Genomic DNA, 22,286 nt, shown 5'->3' on the forward strand with positions numbered 1-22,286 from the left:
ATCGAAACTTGGGCAGAGACTTTCATGAAATGTGGATGAGGTTTGGACGAATTTCTGCAGCACTTGAACAGGAAGTTTTTCAAAGGATTCAAGTGTGCCTTTGGGAGACAATGCCTAGGCTATTTATAGGTCAACCATAGCTAGATGGAGGGGCATCCATTAAAAAAGCTAGGTGAAAGGTCATGGCTAGATGAAGGGTCATGGCTAGATGAAAAGTCATCCATTAAAAAGGCTAGGTGAATGGTTACCATACCATTACAACTTAGCACATGAAACATAGGCATAGCTAGAATGAGTCCAATTTACATAAAAGGATTAACACATCACTTATTATATTATCATGATAAAACCAAAAGAAACATAGGTATAAAATTTTAGCATATGACTCACTAAGTCATCTTGTTAGAAAGCAAGGAAAATATAGATATAACTAGAATAAAATTTTAAAACACATAAAATTAAGATGTCACTCATTAAATTATCATGATGAAGAGCATAGAAGAAATATATGTGTAACTAGATCCAACATCCGAAATCCCTAAGATCCAAACCTACACATGACACAAAGTAATCATAAACTCGGGTTCAATTTTATGGTATTAAGATTTCTATGAGTCAAACTTAATTTAACTTTCAAAGGTATATCCACTAGTGTCAATCATCATGTCCAAAATCAGTCCATCATCATATCCAAAATCAGGTCTTCACATCCCACCCTCTTTATTGGAAGTTTCATCCTCGAAACTTGAGTTCGCTTGATCTTCAAAGAGATATGTGTAATGCTTGTGCATCTTTTTCTCGGGTTCCAGGTAGCTTCCCTTTCAGTGTGATTAGACCATTGTACTTTGACGTATGAGATGGTTCTTCCTATAAGTACTTGATCCTTGGTGTCAATAATTCGAATGGGAACTTCTTCATATTTTAATTCTTCATTCAAGTTCCCTTCGACTAGGAGTGGTCCAGTTTCCAGAATATGGCTCAGGTCTGTAATGTATCTTCTTAGTTGGGATACATGAAAGATATTATGAATCCTTAACAAATCCGATGGTAATGCTAGTTTGTAAGCTAGTGATCCCACTTTCTCCAGAATTTTGAAAGTCCCTACATATCTAGGATTCAGTTTCCCAGCTTTATTAAATCGAACTACTCCCTTCATTGGCAAAATCTTTATATAGGCCTTATCACCTTTTTTAAATTCCACTGGTCTTCTTTTTAAATCAGCCTAACTTTTTTGTCGATCTTGAGTAGCCTTGAGTCGTTCCTTGATAATAGTCACTTTTTCTATCGTGGTTTGGATAAGCTCAGGTCCAGTGATAGCTTTTTCTCCTACTTCATCCCAATATAGAGGTGACCGACACTTGCACCCATATAGAGCCTCGTATGAGGTCATTCCAATGCTGCTATGATAACTGTTATTATAGGCAAACTCGATTAAGGGCAGGTGCTCACTCCAATTACTGCTGAAGTCCAAAGCACATGCTCTTAGCATGTCTTCGAGTGTCTGTATTGTCCTCTCAGTTTCATCATCAGTCTGAGTGTGATAAGTCATGCTGAGAGTGACCTTAGTCCCCATAGCTTTTTGAAAACTTTGCCAAAAATGGGACACAAATCTTGGGTCTCTGTCAGATAGTATGCTTGCCAGAACTCCATGCAGTCTCACAATGTTGTCCATATATAGAGTAGTCAACTTATCCAAATTATAATTTATGTGAACGGGTAGGAAGTGTGCAGATTTTGTGAGTCTATCCGCCACTACCCATATTCCATCATGGCTTTGTCTTGACTTTGGCAATCCCACCACAAAGTCCATGGAAATGTGCTCCCATTTTCACTCTGGAATCTCTAAAGGTTGAAGAAGTCCTCCAGGTCATTGGTGTTCTGCTCTAACCTGTTGGCATACTAGACACCTAGAGATGAATTCCCCAACATCCTTCTTCATTCTGCTCCACCAAAAGTTCTTCTTCAAATCCCTATACATCTTTGTACTGCTAGGGTGGATTGAGAATCTTGATTTGTGGGCCTCATACATTACTTCTTGTCGAAGATTATCAATGTCAGGCACCCACAACCTTCCTTTCATCCATAAGATCCCGCTATCATTTATTTGAAGATCAGGTGCTTTTCCTTTTTTTTATTTGCTCTGTAAGTCTTGCCAACGTCGGGTCTTGCTTCTGCTTTAACTTGATTGTTTCTCGAAGGCATGGTTGTGCTGAGAGCAATGCCAAAATTGTCTTGCCCATACTCTTCTGACTTAATGCATCAGCTACCTTGTTTTCTTTACCTGGGTGGTAGATTATTATTAAGTCATAATCCTTTAAGAGCTCCACCCATCGTCGTTGCCTCATGTTTAATTCTTTCTGCATAAACAGATACTTAAGACTCTAATGATCTGTAAACACTTCGCACCTGGCACCATATAGGTAGTATCTCTAAATTTTTAGCGTGAATACTACTGCAGCTAGTTCGAGGTCATGCATTGGATAGTTTTGCTCGTATGATTTCATTTGTCATAAAGCATAAGCAATAACCCTTCCCTCTTGCATGAGGATGCACCCCAGACCTCCTTTTGATGCATCACTATAAATAGTGAAATTCTTATCCTCTGCGAGTAGTACTAGTACTGGTGTAGATGCAAGCCTTTTCTTCAAGGTTACAAAACTCTTCTCACATTCTTCACTCCAGTTAAATTTGGAGTTCTTTTGTATGAACTTGGTGAGAGGTATAGCTATCGAGGAAAATCCTTCAACGAATTTTCAATAATAGCCAGCTAGGCCCAAAAAGCTTCGAATCTCTGTTACTGTCTTTGGTCTTTTCCAGTCTAAAATTGCTTCCACTTTCTTGGGGTCTACAGAAATGCCTACTTCGGAGATTATGTGACCCAAGAAGGTGACGCTTTTTAACCAAAATTCACACCTCTTGAATTTGGCATATAGTTCCCTATCTCTCAGTGTCTGGAGGGTAAGGCGAAGGTGCTCTTTGTGGTCCTCTTCATTAGGTGAATATACGAGGATGTCGTTGATAAACACCACCACAAATTTACCAAGATATGGTCTGAACACTCTATTCATGAGATACATGAATGCTGTCGGGGTATTGGTTAGGCCGAATGGCATTATCATGAACTCGTAGTGTCCATACCTGATTTTGAAAGTCGTCTTTGGTATATCTTCAGCCTTAACCTTCAGCTGGTGATAGCCTGACCTTTAATCGAGTTTAGAGAATACTGTAGCTCCTTTAAGTTAGTCGAAGAGGCCATCTATCCTTGGATGTGGGTACATATTCTTGATTGTTATTTTGTTCAGTTCTCAGTAATCGATACACAATCTCATACTCCCGTCTTTCTTCTTCACAAATAAGACTGGGGCTCCCCATGGAGATACGCTCGGTCTGATTTGCTTTTTGTTTAACAACTCTTGAAGTTATTCTTTTAGTTCTTTGAGTTATGTTGGGGTCATTCGATAGGGTGCCTTTGATATCGGCGTCGCACCTGGTGCCAAATTAATTTTAAAGTCTACTTCACAGTCTGGAACTGTGCCAGGTAGTTTCTCAGGAAATACATCTGGGAAGCCTTGAACGACTGGAATTTCTTCTAGCCTGGCCTTGGTCTTATCTTCCACCTCACTTATCATAGCTAGATAGATTCCATCACTGCTCCTCATGGCTTTCAAAGTCTGAGATGCGGACAGGAGCAATCTCTTTTCCTTGGCCTTACTATGGTAGAGGATTTCTTCTTGGCTTGAAGCCCGAAGTTTGACGCTCTTCCTGTGGTAATCTTCTAATGCGTGGTTCTTGGCCAACCAATCCATTCCAAGAATGGCATTGAACTTAACCATATTTAGTTGAATTAGATCAGCTTCGAATGTATGATTACCAATACTGACCTGACGGAGAATCCGTAATTCGGTGCCCCATCTTCCAACAGTTGAAACATGCACCGGAGATCCTACGACATTCTCCAAGATGTCAGAAGTTACAAGTAGGACATGACTTAATGCTTTAGGAGGGAAAAGTGAAAGAGGTTCCGTTGGACTGGCCACTTGATAGGTTGAGCCTTTTTAACCTTTGTTCACTTGGGGAAGATTAACTCGTGAGGGGTCGCTTGTTCTTGCCTTCTTCTTCACGCCGTTTGATGTCCATTTCGACTCTAATGGCTGCTCCCATCAGATCAGCGAAGTTAGTTGGTTTGTAGATTGCTAATGTTGATTGAATTTGACTACTCAAACCCTTCTTGAAGCGATGTAGTTTCAGGGTGTCATCTGCCATGATGGTTGGGGCATAGGTCCCGAGCGAGTTGAACTTTGAGGCGTACTCCAGTACGGACATACCCAAAGCCTGAGTAAAGTTTTCAAATTCACTCAGCTTCTATAACCTGAACTCAGTCGGATAGTACTGCTTCAAGAACATCTCTTTAAATTGTTGCCATGTCACTAATCCAGCTTCAGTCATTGCTAGTGAAATGATTTCCCAGCACTTGCGTGCCTTATCTTCTAGGAAGGGTGCCATGACGTCCACTTTAAACACCTTTGGGATTTCCAGTAGTCAAAGTTGATTTTCGATATTCTTGAGCCAGTTTTGACCAACTTCTGGGTCAGGGTTGCCATCAAACGTTGAGGCTCTGTTCTTCCGAAGAGACTCATAATAGTACTTAATGCCACGTGGTTGAGCTTCTGGTGGTGGCTTGGGATTCTGGTTAGTGTTAGAGTGTATACTAAAAGCTTAGGTTTTGTAAACATTTATTTTGAAATAAATAATCACATTGGTCAAATGTCTACATTTATATGCTAAGTGTAGTTGTTCAATTAATTTATATTGTAGATAACATGACGTGTGGTGTCACACACAGAAGATCATGTTATCAGTTTCTTATAAATTATAAATAGTAGCTCATGGCTAAGATGGATAGGAACAAACCATTGGAATAGTCGTAGTGTAATTTGGTATTAGTTTATCTTGACTAGAAAATTACACTAGTACACTTTGAGTGTATTGAACAGGACCATTTAAGGTAGTTTCTTTTTATACTAATTGTATAAAAGAACAAGACCTTTGTTATTATGAAAGTGTGTGCTCTTAATCCTGATATAATAACAAGCGCATATATTTAGTATTTATTTCTTTCATTTATCAAAGGGTGTGATTTAGTTCGATAAATCAATAGGCCCGATACGTTGGGAAATAATATTATTTATAGTATGTGTTGTTGATTATAGAAGGAAATTGTGTCCTAGAAATCTAGATTGATGATGCCCCCAAGAGGAGTTCATAAGGATTGTCATGTAAACCCTATAGGTGGACTTAGTCCGACATGATGATAAAGTTGAGTGGTACTACTCTTGGAGCTAGATATTAATTAAGTGAGTTGTCAGTAACTCATTTAATTAGTGAACATTCTATATCTTAAACACAGGGAGACTAACACACTCATGATAAGAAGGAGCCCATATAGTAATATGGGATTGGTACGGTAGTTCAATAATAACTCTTTAGTAGAATGAGATATTATTGATGAACTCGAGTTGGGTGTTCGGGGCGAACACGGGAAGCTCAAGTTCATCGGGAGACCAAAACCAATTCCTCCTCTTGGTCCCTGTCGTAGCCTCTTATTTATAAAGTCTTATACCCACCTAAACCTACCTTCTTATCCATCCCAAGGTGGCCGACCAAGCCAAGCTTGGAGCCCAAGCAAGGGCCGGCCAAGATAAAGCTTGGATGGGTTGAGGTGTGGCCGACCCTAGCTTGGAGCCCAAGCTTAGGTGGTAGACCACATAAAAAATAAAAGGAGTTTATTTTAAAATCTTTCCTTATGTGGAAGTCATGGTTTTAAAAGAGAGTTTAAAATTTAAATCTTTCCTTTTATAGCTTTCTACAAAAGATTAAGAGAAAGATTTGATATCTTTCATTATTTGTAGTTAAAAGGAATATTTTAATTTTTGATAAAACTTTCCTTTTTTGTAATCATCCTCATGATTTTAAAAGAGAGTTTTAAAATTAAATTTTACCTTTTATAGTTTCTACAAAGGATTAAGAGAAAGGTTTGATATCTTTTCTTATTTGTAGATTGAAGGGAAGATTTTAATTTTGGAGAAAACTTTCCTTTTTGTAATAAACCACATGTTTTAAAAGAGAGATTTTAATTTATAAAACTTTCCTTTTATAACCAACCATGAAGGGAATTTTAAAAGATAAATTTTTATTTTAAAAATTTCCAGAAACAAATTAGGAAATTTTAATTTTGTGTTTAAAACTTTTCTTATTTGGAGGATTTGAGGTGGCCGACCATTAATAGAAGAAAAGGAAATTTTTTTTATTAATTAAATTTTCCTTTCAATGGCAAGGAAAATAAGGAAGTTTTTATTAAAACTTTCCTTATTTGCCAAGACCAAGGAATATAAAAGAGAGGTTAGAGGTGCCTCACCTTACAATAACATATGATCTAGTATTCCTCTCTTATCTTCCTTGGTGGTGGTCGACCCTCTCTTCCTCCTTTTCTCCTATTCTTCTTCCTTGTGTGGCTGGCGGCATCTTCATCTCAAGGAGCTTGGTGGTGGCCAGATCTTGTTAGAGGAAGAAGGAGAGATAGGAGGCTTTGTTTTTTAGCATCCCTTGGAGCTTGGTTGGTGGCCGAAAGTTCTTCATCTCTTGAAGATTGTTGGTGGCCGAAACTTGCTTGGAGAAGAAGGAAGCTTGGGTGGATTCTCGTCTTGGTAGATCGTCGCTCACACGACGTCCGAGATAAGAAGAGGAATACGACAGAAGATCGTGAGGTCTATAAGCTACAAAAGGTATAACTAGTTATTTGTTTCTGCATCATAACTAGTTCATCCTTTTGTTTAGATCTTGAAATACCAAACACAAGAGGCTAGTGATTCTAGGTTTTCAGATTTATGATTCGATTTGTGTTTTTTTTTGTTTTTCGATCTTGTGATTCGATTGTTCTTATTGGTTAAACCTAGGGTTACTATAAGGAGATTAAATATTGAATTTCGTTGAAAGGCTTTGTCTAGGAAGTGGTGGATGCTCTCATAACCAAGAAAGCCTAGTGCCTCGCCATGTTTAACCTGGAAGCCGATCTATGAAATTAATATTTAATCAAATTTGTAACATGGGTGGATTTGGATTAATAATGTTAAGCATCGTTTGCAATCCAAGTTTAAACCTCTAAGAACAGATAAGTTGAATTTGGAATCAATAATGTTAAGTTCTGTTTGTGATTCCAAATTTAATTTCTCAAAGAACACAATAGGTTGTTAGGAATGGTTCAGGACTTGCACAAAATTTTTGTACAAGGGAACCAATACGATATTCCGAGTAGCAGTTAGCACTTGGGGTCGATATCCCTTGCAATGTGGTTGCTACGATGGTAGCGATGGCCATTAAATCTTCTCAGCTTAGGCTAACTCTTGAGGGAGGGTTTGCATCTTCATTGTTGTTGTCATTGGCACAGTTGAGGTTACGGTTGTTCCGGACGGGTCTGTCAGTCATTTCCTAAAATCGAATAAGTGAAATGGTTCATGATAGTTCAAAGATAACTACTTAAGTAATGAGGAGTATCGATTACTGGAATCGAATTTTTACTTTCCTACGAGAAGTAATAGGCAATTGAAAACTTTTCTGAAACGACAAAAACGTGATTTCGAGGGCCTAAACGATGGAATTCAGAAGAAAAATGGCATGCGTCACAATGAAGGGGTCATGATTTTTTCCAAGATCATTTCGGAAGGCACTAGCCATTTGTCGAAAATCAAACTTTGTCATATTTGGGTACAAACGTCCCAATCAGATTAGAACTTGGCTCTGATACCACTTCAATATCACACCCCGTAACCTAGGCGCGTGACACCGGCATTGCTCGCGAATATAAATACTCAAAAACAACAAGCCTCATAAAGTGCATACCAAACTAGTAATAATATAAAGAAAATATTGTCTTTACAATCCAAAAGTGAAAGCATACAAATAAAGATAACATGAACTAAAAGGACTAATCACTTGGACACGGCTTCATTAGCAGCGCCAAAACATCTCTTGCTCCTCCTTCTCGACTTATTCCTAGTCTTTATTTGGGGATGGGAGTAAGGGGGTGAGTGCTTGGGAAAATACTCAATAAGTGGGATCGATCGAACATAGCACGACAGAATACAAAACATAGCAAGATATTCAGAATTCATGATGAAAACATATTTCTTGAAACATGGCAGAAACATAACTTAATTGAAAATATATACTTTTAGCAAGATATTCAGAATTCATGACAGAAACATAACTTAATCGAAAACATAGCACTTTTAGTAAGATATTCAGAATTCATGACAGAAACATAACTTAATCGAAAAAATATCACTGTTAATCATCTTGTTTTCCATGGTATTACTGATCAGTCTCCTATATGTAATTCCTCTAAGGGGTGAGGTCATATATCAGTTATTATTACCCACCGTATCAGGGTTATAACTTGTCATATCTTATTATGTTTTCGAAAATTCCCTTTACCATATCTAACTTAAGTCATAACAGTGCATCTTCGAATAAAAAGAAATGAATTTACAATATAAAATGATGAAATGTAAACATATTCCACAGCTATACTCGAAACAAAAAGTCCACTTACTTGGTCAGAAACTTCTTCGGTTATGGATAGAAATTTTACAGAACTTGAACTTGCACTTGTTAATCGAAACTTGGGCAGAGGCTTGCACGAAATGTGGATGAGGTTTGGACGAATTTCTACAACATTTGGATAGGAAGTTTTTCAAAGGATTCAAGTGTGCCTTTGGGAGACAATGCCTAGGCTATTTATAGGCCGACCATGGCTAAATGGAGGGTCATCCATTAAAAAGGCTAGGTGAAAGGTCATGGCTAGATGAAGTGTCATGGCTAGATGAAAAGTCATCAATTAAAAAGGCTAGGTGAAAGGTCATGACAAGATGAAAAGTCATCCATTAAAAAGGCTAGGTGAAAGGTCACTATACCATTACAACTTAGCACATGAAACATAGGCATAGCTAGAATAAGTCCAATTTAAATAAAAGGATTAACACATCACTTATTATGTTATCATGATAAAACCAAAAGAAACATAGACATAAAATTTTAACATATGACTCACTATTCACTAAGTCATCTTGTTAGAAAGCAAGAAAAACATAGATATAACTAGAATAAAAATTTAAAACACATAAAATTAACATGTGACTCATTCAATTAGCATGATGAAGAGCATAGAAGAAACATATGAGTAACTAAACCCAACATCCGAAATCCCTAAGATCCAAACCTACACATGACACAAAGTAATCATAAACTTGGGTAAAATTTTATGGTATTAAAATTTCTAGGAGTCAAACCTAACATAACTTTCAAAGGTATCTCCACTAGTGTCCACCATCATGTCCAAAATTGGTCCATCATCATGTCCAAAATTGGGTCTTCAATGTCAAGCCCCGTGACCTTGGCGCGTGACACCGGCATTGCTCATGAATATAAATATTCGAAAACAACAAGCCTCATAAAGTGCATACCAAACCAGTAATAATATAACGAAAATATGGTCTTTACAATCCAAAAGCGGAAGCGTACAAATAAAGATAACATGAATTAAAAGGATGAATCACTTGGACACGACTTGATTACCAGCACCAAAATATTTCTTGCTCCTCCTTTTCGACTTATTGCTCGTCTTTATCTGGGGATGAGAGTAAGGGGGGGGGGGGGGTGAGCGCTTGAAAAAACACTCAATAAGTGGGATCGATCAAATATAGCACGATAGAATACAAAACATAGCAAGATATTCGGAATTCATGACAAAAACATATTTCATGAAACATAACGAAACATAACTTAATCAAAAACATATACTTTTAGCAAGACATTCAGAATTCATAACAGAAACACAACTTAATAAAAAAACATAGCACTTTTAGCAAGACATTCGGAATTCATAACAGAAACATAACTTAATTGAAAACATAGCAGTTTTAGCAAGACATTAAGAATTCATGACAGAAATATAACTTAATCGAAAATATAGCACTGTTAATCATCTTGTTTTCCATGGTATTACTGATCAGTCCCCTATATGTAATTCTTCTAAAGGGTGAGGCCATATATCAGTTATTATTACCCACCGCATCAGGGCCATATCTTGTCATATCTTATCTTGTTTTCGATTAAGTTATGTTTCTGTCATGAATTCCGAATGTCTTGCTAAAAGTGCTATGTTTTAGATTAAGTTATGTTTCTATCATGAATTCTGAATGTCTTACTAAAAGTGCTATGTTTTCGATTAAGTTGTGTTTCTATCATGAATTCTGAATGTGTTGCTAAAAGTATATGTTTTCGATTAAGTTATGTTTCGTCATGTTTCATGAAATATGTTTTTATCATAAATTCTGAATATCTTGCTATGTTTTGTATTCTATCGTGCTATGTTTGATCGATCCCACTTACTGAGTGTTTTCCCAAGCACTCACCCCCTACTCCCATCCCTAGATAAAGACGAAGAACAAGTCGAAAAGGAGGAGCAAGAAATGTTTTGGGGCTGGTAATCAAGCTGTGTCCAAGTGATTCGTCCTTTTAGTTCTTGTTATCTTTATTTGTACGCTTCCACTTTTGGATTGTAAAGATAATATTTTGGTTATATTATTACTGGTTTGGTATGCACTTTATGAGACTTGTTGTTTTCGAGTATTTATATTCGCAAGCAATGCCGGTGTAACACACCTAGGTCACGGGGCATGACATTGAAGTGGTATCAGAGCCAGGTTTTTAATCCAGTTGGGATGTTTTGTCCGCAAATCTAACGAAGTTGGATTTTCGACAAATGGCTAGCGCCTCCAAAATGGCCTAACTAGCAAAAGTCGCATGCCATTTCTCTACCAAAATCTCGCATGTCATTTCTCTACCGAATTCCATCATTTAGGCCCCGAAATCATGTTTTTACCATTTCAAGAAAGTTTTGGATTGTCTATAACTTCTCATAGGAACTATCATGAACCATTTCGCTTATCTTATTTTAGGAAATGGCCGACAGACCCGTTTGGAGCAACTGTAACCCCAACTGTACCAACCACAACAACAATGAAGATGCAAACCCTCCCCCAAGAGTTAGCCTAAGTTGAGAAGATTTATTGGCCATCACTACCATCGTAGCAACCCCACTACAAGGGTTAGCGACCCCAAGTGATAACTAGAATCCCAACCTACCAACAGAAGCCTAACCACGTGATATTAAGTAATACTATGAGCCCCTTCGGAAGAACAGAGACCCGACATTTGATGGCAACCCCGACCCAGAAGTTGGTCAAAACTAGCACAAGAATATCGAGAATCAACTTTGACTACTGGAAATTCTGGAGGTGTTTAAAGTGGACATCGTGACACCTTCCTAGAAGATAAGACACGCAAGTGGTGGGAAATCATTTCACCAGCAATGACTAAAGTTGGACCAGTGACTTGGAAACAATTTAAAGAGATGTTCTTGAAGTAGTACTATCCGACTGAGTTTAGGTTACAGAAGCTGAGTGAATTTGAAAACTTCACTCAAGTTTCGGGTATGTCCGTACTGGAGTACACCTCAAAGTTCAACTCGCTCAGGACCTATGCTCCAACCATCATGGCAGATGACACCCTGAAGCTACATCGCTTCAAGAAGGGTTTGAGTAGCCAAATTCAATCAGCATTAGCAATCTACAAGCCAACTAACTTCGCCGATCTGATGGGAGTAGCCATTAGAGCCGAAATGGACATCAAACAACATGAAGAAGAAGGCAAGAACAAGCGACCCCTCGCGAGTCAATCTTCCCCAAGTGAACAAAGGTTAAAACGGCTCAACCTATCAAGTGGCCAGTCCAAAGGACCCTCTTTCACTTTGCCCTCCCAAAGCATTAAGCCATGTTCTACTTGTAACTTTAGACATCTTGGAGAATGTCATAGGATCTCCGGTGTATGTTTCAACTGTGGAAAAATGGGACACCGAATTACGGATTGTCCTGAACCTAAGAAACAAGGGGTTGTATCAAATTCTGTTGTAGTCCAGAATAAACCAAAGGAGAATAAGCCCAATGCTCAGGTGTTCGCCATGACTCAAAAAGATGTGGACAACGTAAGCAATGTGGTGGTAGGTACCATTCTAATCAACAAAATAACTGCCTATGTATTGTTTGATTGTGGTGCCACTCATTCTTTTATATCTAAAAGATTCACTATGAAGTTAGGACTCAAAGCTGAAATACTTAGTGAACCATATAGAGTAGCTACGTCCAGTAATAAGGCCATCAAAACTCATAAGTTGCATCAAAGCTGTCAGGTCAGTATTGGTAATCATACATTCGAAGCTGATCTAATTCAACTAAATATGATTGCATTCGATGCCATTCTTGGAATGGATTGGTTGGCCAAGAACCATGCATTAGTGTATTGCCACAGGAAGAGCGTCAAACTTCAAACTTCAAGCCAAGAAGAAATCATCTACCATGGCAAGGCCAAGGAAAAGAGATTGCTTCTGTCCGCATCTCAGATTTGGAAAGCCATGAGGAGCGGTGATGAAATCTATCTAGCTATGATAAGTGAGGTGGAAGAGAATACCAAGACTAGGCTAGAAGAAATTCCAATCGTTTAAGACTTCTTGGATGTATTTCCCGAGGAACTACCTGGCACAGTTCTAGACCGTGAAGTAGACTTTGAAATTAATTTGGCACTAGGTGTGACGCCAATATCAAAGGTACCCTACCGAATGGCCCCAACAAAACTCAAAGAACTAAAAGAACAACTTCAAGAGTTGTTAAACAAAAAGCAAATCAGACCGAGCGTATCTCTATGGGGAGCCCCAGTCTTATTTGTGAAGAAGAAAGATGGGAGTATGAGATTGTGTGTCGATTACCGAGAATTGAACAAAATCACAATCAAGAATAGGTACCCGCTTCCAAGGATAGATGACCTCTTCGACCGACTTAAAGGAGTTATAGTGTTCTCAAAACTTGATTTAAGGTCAGGCTATCACCAGCTGAAGGTTAAGGCCGAAGATATACCAAAGAAGGCTTTCAGAATCAAGTATGGACACTACGAGTTCATGATAATTCCATTCGGCTTAACCAATGCTCCAGCAGCATTCATGTATCTCATGAATAGAGTGTTTAGACCATATCTTGATAAATTTGTGGTGGTGTTTATCAATGATATCCTTTTATATTCACCTAGTGAAGAAGACCACAAAGAGCACCTTCGCCTTACCCTCCAAACACTGAGAGATAAGGAACTATATGCCAAATTCAAGAAGTGTGGATTTTGGTTAAAAAGTGTCACCTTCTTTGGTCACATAATCTCTGAAGCAAGTGTTTTTGTAGACCCCAAGAAAGTGGAAGTAATTTTAGACTGGCCAAGACCAAAGACAATAACAGAGATTCGAAGCTTTTTGGGGCTAGCTGGCTATTATAAAAAATTCATTGAAGGATTTTCCTCGATAGATATACCTCTCACCAAGCTCACACAAAAGAACTCCAAATTTAACTGGAGTGAAGAATGTGAGAAGAGTTTTGTAACCTTGAAGAAAAGGCTTGCATCTACACTAGTACTAGTACTACCCGCAGAGGATAAGGATTTAACTATTTATAGTGATGCATCAAAAGGAGGTCTGGAGTGCATCCTCATGCAAGAGGGAAGGGTTATTGCTTACGCTTTACGACAACTAAACCATACGAGCAAAACTAACCAATGCATGACCTCGAACTAGCTGCAGTAGTATTCGCGCTAAAAATTTGGAGACACTACCTATATGGTGCCAGGTGCGAAGTATTTACAGATCATCAAATTCTCAAGTATCTGTTTACATAGAAAGAATTAAACATGAGGCAACGACGATGGGTTGAGTTCTTAAAGGATTATGACTTAATAATAAGCTACCACCCAGGCAAAGCAAACAAGGTAGCTGATGCATTAAGTCGGAAGAGTATGGGCAAGAAAATTTTGGCATCGCTCTCAGCACAACCATGCCTTTGAGAAACAATCAAGTTGAAGTAGAAGCAAGACTCGGCGTTAGCAAGACTTATAGAGCATATCAAAAAAGGAAAAGCACATGATCTTCAAATAAATGATAGGGGGATCTTATGGATGAAAGGAAGGTTGTGGCTGCCTGACATTGATAATCTTCGACAAGAAGTAATGTCTGAGACCCACAGATCAAAATTCTCGATCCACCCTGGCAGTACAAAGATGTATAGGGATTTGAAGAAGAACTTTTGGTGGAGCGGAATGAAGAAGGATGTTGGGGAATTTGTCTTTAGGTGCCTAGTATTCCAACAGATCAAAGCAGAACACCAACGAATTGGAGGACTTCTTTAACCTTTAGGGATTCCATAGTGGAAATGAGAGCACATTTCCATGGACTTTGTGGTGGGAGTGCCAAAGTCAAGACAAAACCATGATGGGATATGGGTAGTGGTGGATAGACTCACAAAATGTGCACACTTCCTACCCGTTCGCATGAATTATAATCTGGATAAGTTGGCTACTCTATACATGGACAACATTGTGCGGTTACATGGAGTTCCGACAAGCATACTATCTGACAGAGACCCAAGATTTGTGTCCCATTTTTGGCAAAGTTTTCAAAAAATTATGGGGACAAAGGTCACTCTCAGCACGACTTATCACCCTCAGACTGATGACCAAACTGAGAGGACACTACAGACACTTGAAGACTGTTAGAGTGTATACTAAAAGCCTAGCTTTTGGTATAAACATTTATCTAGAAATAAGAATCACATTGGTCAAATGTCTACATTTATGATAAATGTAGTTGTTCAATTAATTTATATTGTAGATAACATGGTGTGTGGTGTCACACACAGAGGATCATGTTATCAGTATCTTATAAATTATAAACAGTAGCTCACGACCATAATGGAAAGGAACAAACCATTGGAAGGTCGTAGTGTAATTAGGTATCAGTTTATCTTGACTGTATAATTACACTAGTACACTCAGAGTGTATTGAGTAGGACCATTTGAGGTCGTTTCTTTTATACTGATTTTATAAAGAAACAAAGACCTCGGTTATTATGGAAGTGTGTGCTCTTAATCCTAATATAATAACAAGCACATATATTTGATATTTATTTCTTTAATTTATCAATAGGTGAGATTTAGTTCGATGAATCAATAAGCCCGATAAGTTGGGAAATGGTATCACTTATAGTGTGTGTTGTTGATTATAGAAGGAAGCGTGTCCTAGAGATACTAGGTTGAGAATGTCCCCAAGAGGAGCTCATAAGGATTGTCATGTTAAACCCTACAGGTGGACTTAGTCCGACATGACGATAAGGTTGAGTGGTACTACTCTTGGACTAAGATATTAATTAAATGAGTTGTCAGTAACTCACTTAATTAGTGGACATTCGATATCTTAAACACAGGGAGACTAACACACTCATAATAAGAAGGAGCCCAAAAATGTAATTTGGGATTGGTGCGGTAGTTCAATAATAATTCTCTAGTGGAATGAATTATTATTGATAAAATTAAGTTGTGTGTTAACACGGGATGCTTAATTTTATCGGGAGACCAAAACCAATTCCTCCTCTCGGTCCCTATCGTAGCCTCTTATAGAGTTCTATACCCACCTATACCCACCTTCTATACCCACCAATAAAGGGCCGGCCAAGCTAGCTTGGGAACCAAGCTAGGGCCGGCCTAGGTATAAAATTGGGTGGCCGGCCCTAGATTGAACCCAAGCTAGTGCGGGCCGGCCAAATTAAATTAAAAAGGGATTTTAATTTTAATTTTTATTATGTGGAAGAAATAATTTATTAAAGAGAATTAAAATTAAAATATCTCTCTTGTAAAAGATCTACAAAAGATTAAAGAAAGAGATTAAATCTCTTTCCTTATTTGTAGATTGGTGAGATATTTTATTTTCTCTTTAAAATTATCCACATGTTGATAAAATTAAAATTATAGAAATTTCCTTTTATCAACCATGAAGAGATTTTTAAAGAGAAATTTTATTTTTAAAATTTCCGGAAACAAATTAGGAAGTTTTAATTTGTTGATTAAAACTTGTCTAATTTATTTCCTCTTGATGTGGCCGGCCATTAGAGATTAATTGGGGAAATATTATTTTATTTTTCTCAATTAAATCATGTCAAGGGAATTAAGGAAATTTTATTGTAATTAAATTTCCTAATTTGCCTAGGCCAAGGAATATAAAAGAAGGGGTGAGGGTGCCTTCACAAGAGACAACCTCTATTATTTTCTCTCCCCCTTTTGGTTCCTTGGTGTGGCCGGCCATCCTTTCCCTCTCTTCTTCTTGTGGTGGTCGAACCCTTCTCTTTCCTTGGAGCTCTTGTGGTGGCCGGATACTACTTGGAGAAGAAGAAGAAGGAGGAGAGAAAGCGAGCATCTCTTGGAGCTTGGTTAGTGTTTTGATTTTCTTCCTTGGTGAAGCTTTTTCTTTTGTGGCCGAACCTAGCTAGGAGGAGAAGAAGGTGGTTGGTGGTTTCTCATCTCGGAAGATCGTTGCCCACACAACGTCCGAGGTTAGAAGAGGAATACGGTAGAAGATCAAGAGGTTTTTCTTAAAGGTATAACTAGTAATTTTTCTTTCCGCATCATACTAGTTATTTTTGGAAATAATACTAAATACAAGAGGCATATGATTCTAGAGTTTCGAATTTGTTTTCGATATAGTGTTCTTTTGTTTTTCTTTTCCTTGTGATTTGATTGTTCTTTTCGGTTAACCTAAAGTTATTTTAGGAAATTAAATATTAGCTTTCTATAAAAGGTTTTGTCAAGTCGGTGGTGGTTGCTCCCATATCCAAGAAGGTCATGTGCCTCGCCACGTCAGTACTGGGAACCGATTATGGAAATTAATATTTAATGGAATTAATAACTTAAGGTGACTTGGGTCGAACGTGTTAAGTTTCGCAGGAGATCCAAGTCAAAACCTAAAAGAACAACTAGATTAAGTTTTGGATCAAACGTGTTAAGTTTCGCAGGCGATCCAAAATTTAATTTAAAAGAACACATGGTAGCTAGTACAAAATTTTTGTACAGTGGAACCTCTAGGCTTTCCGAGTAGCAACCAACAATTGGTATCAGAGCTAGGGTTTTGCCTCTGTGTATTTGGTATTAGTTTAATTATGCACATGTCATACATAATTTAGGCAGGATAATAGTAGGATGTGCTAACTTTGTGGATGCAGGATCCAACTATTATGGCTTATAGTTTTATGTGTGTGATTGGACCCTTGGACATGTCAAGGGCATTTATATGTGTGTGCATGATTGTATTATAAAATACAACAGGAGCTGTATTTAGTTTTATTAGGATTTTATTTTTGATCTAGATACATGTACATTCCTTTTATGGAATATAGGATCAAAATTGTAAAATTCTATTTATGTCGCGGATCGAATCTTGCAAAGCGTGGAACCTTCTGAGGACCAGAGGCGCAGCGGAACAAGGAGCAAGATGGATGCGACAGCTAGACCCGGTGGGGGTGGCCAAATATGGCAGCAGCTTGGGATGACAACACACGGAGGACAACTAGAAATAAAAGCCATAATAGTTGAAAATTAGATTTTCTATTTATTGCTTTTATATTGTGCTGTGTGTGCATGTTAGTTTACAAGTTTAGTAGGCTAGCATAGTTAAAATTCCTCATTAATAAATAACTAAGTGGGGGAGGGATTTTTAAGTAAATCCCATGGTCTCCATTACTGGTTTGTAAGTGATGCAAACAAGCTTGCGTTGGCTCTGAGTGCCTTCCTCCATAACGGATGAGCTAGTTTGCGGATCACTAGAACAGACTTCCATTTTGGATGACTATAGGAAGTTAATTAAGGCGTGTGATCTTCCCCAACGGAAGGGGCATAATCTTATTAATGGACTTAGTGTCAAGTAATGGTATACACTTAGACACATCTAATAGTATCCTCCCCATCGAGTCATTGTTATTATTTGTGTGACCAAATGAAACCAACTATTAATTTGTCATAAAACTAGGTTGACAAGATAATAAAATTAAAGGGTTAAAACCCCTCTTACAAATGATTGATTTTGTATACGTCCACACTAACGTGGCATACAAAATTAACGGTGTTTGAGATAATTTTATTTGTCATAAAGTTACGTTGACAAGATAGTTAATGGGTAAAACCCTCCTCTTACAAATGTTGATTTTGTATACGTCCACACTAACGTGGCATGCAAAATTCACGGTGTTTTGAGGTGTTGGTAAATTTAAATAGTATTGTTAGAGGAATCAATATTATTTTAAATTTATAAGTCTTGACCAAATATTTGATTAAAGATAGACCAACTATTAATTTTATTCGTCATAAAGTAAGGTTGACGAGATAATAAAATTAAATGATAAAATTTCCTCTTTGAATTTGTATACGTCCACACTAACGTGACATACAAAATTCATGGGATTTTTAAGGAGTTGGTCTTAACCAAATATTTTTGTGATTCTTAGGATGATGGTCAATCCCTAGCTGATATACTTTAGGATAGACTTAGTGGTCCCAATTATAATTGATTGGAAATAGGATTTGGATATTAAGGTAGACTGTCCTCTTAGAACTAAGAACAATATAGGTGTATTTTATTCATTAGTTGAAACATGTTTAGTGGTGTTATCTACCAGAACCTGGAGTGTAGATACAGATGTCATTAATCATGTCCTCAATTCATTGCAGGGTTCCAGGAAACCCGACAACTAAATGAAAATAAAAACACCGTCCACATGGGCATTGCTGTAAAAGTGACAGCTGTTGCAGTGGGAGATGTTTATCTTTTGATAAAAATAAAACATGGATTTTTGAGTAATTGTCTTTACGCACCAAGTTTAGAAAGAACTAGTTTTCAGTTTCTAAACTATTCAAAGAACATGATATTCTGCCTCTTTTAATAACAAAGTTGTTATTAAGAAAAAGAGGGAAGTTATCTGTTCTGGTACGTTGGTTGGCAATTTATAAATCCAATAACTCTCACGATGCAACAAATGGAAATTAGTAACACATCTTCTAACTTTAAGAGAAAGTAACCTTCGTAAATGAACCAATTATATCTTTGGCATCTAAGGCTAGGTTATATTAACTTGAGTATGATTCATTGGTAGCTGATGAACTTTTGGGTTCATTAGTAGTGGAAATCTTTCCAACCTGCGAGTCTTACTTGGAAGGAAAAATAACCAAGAAGCTTTCAAGTCTAAGGGGTATGGAGTCAAAGATATGTTGAAATTGGTTCATTCTGATTTGTGTGATCCTATGACTATCCAAGCAAGAGGTTGTTTCAAATATTTCGTCTATTTTATAGACAACTATTTGATATACGGATACATTTACTTGATGTGCCACAAGTCTAAGTGCTTTGATTAGTTCAAAGAGTACGAGGCTGATGTGGAGAAATGTCAAGGTAAAAGTATCAAGACACTACGGTGAGATCGTAGTGGCAAGTACCTCTTGGGAGAATTTAGGAGTCACTTATCAGAAGTAGGGATTCAATCCCAACTAACTACACCTAGGTATATCCCAACAGAATGGTGTAGTAGAAAGAAGGTAAAAGACTCTTATGGAATAATTAGATAGATGATGAGTTATTCAGAAAATTACCAAATTTGTTTTAAGGATAAAACTCTGAAAACGAAAGTGAACATAGTACCTTCCAAGTTAGAACTCTCTACTCATATAGAATTGCTGAATAGGCGTAAGCTTATTTTGAAGCATATTTGGATTCGGGTAATCCAGCACATATGTTAAAGAGAGATAATAATAAGTCGGATAGGAATTCACTTGTTTATAAGTTATCCTAGATAAACAAAAGTAGGTTTATAGTCTTAAAAATCAGAAGGTCATTGTTAGTATCAATGACTGATTTTAAAAGGACTGTATAATGAACCACGTGCTCGTAAGTAAATTTGTTCTTAAGGAAATAATAAAAGACATGTCTAATCTAGTACCAACTGTACAAGATGAGATACCACAAGAAAACTGCAACACGTATCACAAATGATACACAATTGCAGAAAGTGCCTCATCGTAGTGGGAGGGTTGTTAGGCAACCTAAAAAGATTTATGTTTTGGGAGAGTTTTTGGACTCGATCCCTGGAGGACATGAATCTGATCTCCGGACATATGACGAAGCACTCCAAGATAAAGATGCAATATCTTGGCAAAGAGTAATGAATAACAGAATTAGAATATATGTATTCTAATAAAATCTGGAAGCTTATAGAACCACCAAATGGTATAAAAGCCTTTGGGTGCAAAAAGGTCTATATTAGGAAAAGATGGATAGACAGGAAGGTAGAAACTCTCAAAGCAAGGCTAGATGAAAAAAGGAAACTTTTTCACTGGTAGCCATGCTTAAGTTTATCCGGATTCTTTTATCTATTTGGCAAGTGGATGTCAAGACAGCATTCCTTAATGGAAGTCTAGAAGAAAACATCCATATAAAGCAACCAGAAGGGTTCATTGCAAAGGGCTAAGAGCATCTTGTGTGTAAGCTCAATCAGTCTATGGACTGAGGCAAAGCTTCAAGGTCTTGGAACATCCGGTTTATCAAAGTAATCCAGATCTATGGATTTAGTAACCGGATAAGTTTTGTGTATACAGAAGGTGTGATGGAAGCGTGGTGGTATTTCTTGTACTATACGTAGATAACATTTTTGGTAGTTGGAAACAATATCAAAATGTTGTCAGAAGTAAGGGTATGGTTGTCCAAATAATTCGATATAAAAGACTTGGGAGAATGAATATATTCTTGAGATCAAAGTAATAAGGGATCGCAAGAAAAGAATATTTTACTTATCCCAAGCTTCATACATCGGAAAAATCCTTGCTCGTTTTAAGCATACAAAACTCCAAGAAAGGTTTCTTACCTTTTCAGGATGGAGTAACTTTATCTAAAGATATGTCTCTGTAGACATCAAAGGAGATAAAGGTAATAAAGGCAGTTCTTTATGCTACGGCTGTTGGAAGCCTAATGTATGCTATGCACGAGATCAGAAATCTATTTTACCAAGGGCATAGTTAGCAGATATCAAAGTAACCCTGGACAAGGACAGTGGAGTGCAGTAAAGCATATATTGTAGTACCTTAGAGGCACTAGAGATTATATACTAGCTTACAAGGCAGTTAATTTAGTCCTTGTGGGTTGCATGGATTTTGACTTCCAATCAGATAGGGACAATAATAAGTCAACCTCGGGGTTTTGTGTTTACTTTAGAGAGGTAAAGTCATAACTATGGAAGAGTGATAAGCATAGGTATTTTTCTGGACTCCACCATAGAAGCTTAGTATATGGCAAGCCTCTGAGGTAGTCATAAAAGCTGAATGACTCAATAAAGACTTAGATATGATTTCTGGTTTGTCCAAAGATTGTTACAATTTATTGTAATAATATTGGTGCAGTAGCAAACTCGAAGAAATCATAAGTCTATAAAGGCAAGTAAACACAATAGAGCGCAAGTACCACCCAATACGAGAAATCGTATAAACGAGGAGAAGTTGTTGCTGCCTAGATTGCATCATGTGATGACCTATAGATCCTTCCTCCGAGGTCCTTAAGGCAAGAGCTTTTGATGGACATGTTGAAGGGTTAGGAATCAGATGTATGGCAGCAGATATAACAGCTTAGTCTTTTAGTATAAGTGGGAGATTGTTAGAGTGTATACTAAAAGCCTAGCTTTTGGTATAAACATTTATCTAGAAATAAGAATCACATTGGTCAAATGTCTACATTTATGATAAATGTAGTTGTTCAATTAATTTATATTGTAGATAACATGGTGTGTGGTGTCACGCACAGAGGATCATGTTATCAGTATCTTATAAATTATAAACAGTAGCTCACGACCATAATGGAAAGGAACAAACCATTGGAAGGTCGTAGTGTAATTAGGTATCAGTTTATCTTGACTGTATAATTACACTAGTACACTCAGAGTGTATTGAGTAGGACCATTTGAGGTCGTTTCTTTTATACTGATTTTATAAAGAAACAAAGACCTCGGTTATTATGGAAGTGTGTGCTCTTAATCCTAATATAATAACAAGCACATATATTTGATATTTATTTCTTTAATTTATCAATAGGTGAGATTTAGTTCGATGAATCAATAAGCCCGATAAGTTGGGAAATGGTATCACTTATAGTGTGTGTTGTTGATTATAGAAGGAAACTGTGTCCTAGAGATACTAGGTTGAGAATGTCCCCAAGAGGAGCTCATAAGGATTGTCATGTTAAACCCTACAGGTGGACTTAGTCCGACATGACGATAAGGTTG

The 22,286-nt window shown here is 37.4% G+C and overlaps 1 protein-coding gene across 1 annotated transcript; it reads left to right on the forward strand.

Annotated features, from left to right (window-relative positions):
• The first annotated feature begins 11,551 nt into the window (after nucleotides 1–11,551).
• Nucleotides 11,552–12,616, forward strand: LOC122050319. Its single transcript, XM_042611238.1, has one exon. The coding sequence runs from the start codon at nucleotides 11,552–11,554 to the stop codon at nucleotides 12,614–12,616; it is 1,065 nt and encodes a 354-aa protein (XP_042467172.1).
• Nucleotides 12,617–22,286: the final 9,670 nt, after the last annotated feature.

The sequence above is a fragment of the Zingiber officinale genome, chromosome 3A, assembly GCF_018446385.1.
Source record: "Zingiber officinale cultivar Zhangliang chromosome 3A, Zo_v1.1, whole genome shotgun sequence".
Classification (NCBI taxonomy): Eukaryota; Viridiplantae; Streptophyta; class Magnoliopsida; order Zingiberales; family Zingiberaceae; genus Zingiber; species Zingiber officinale.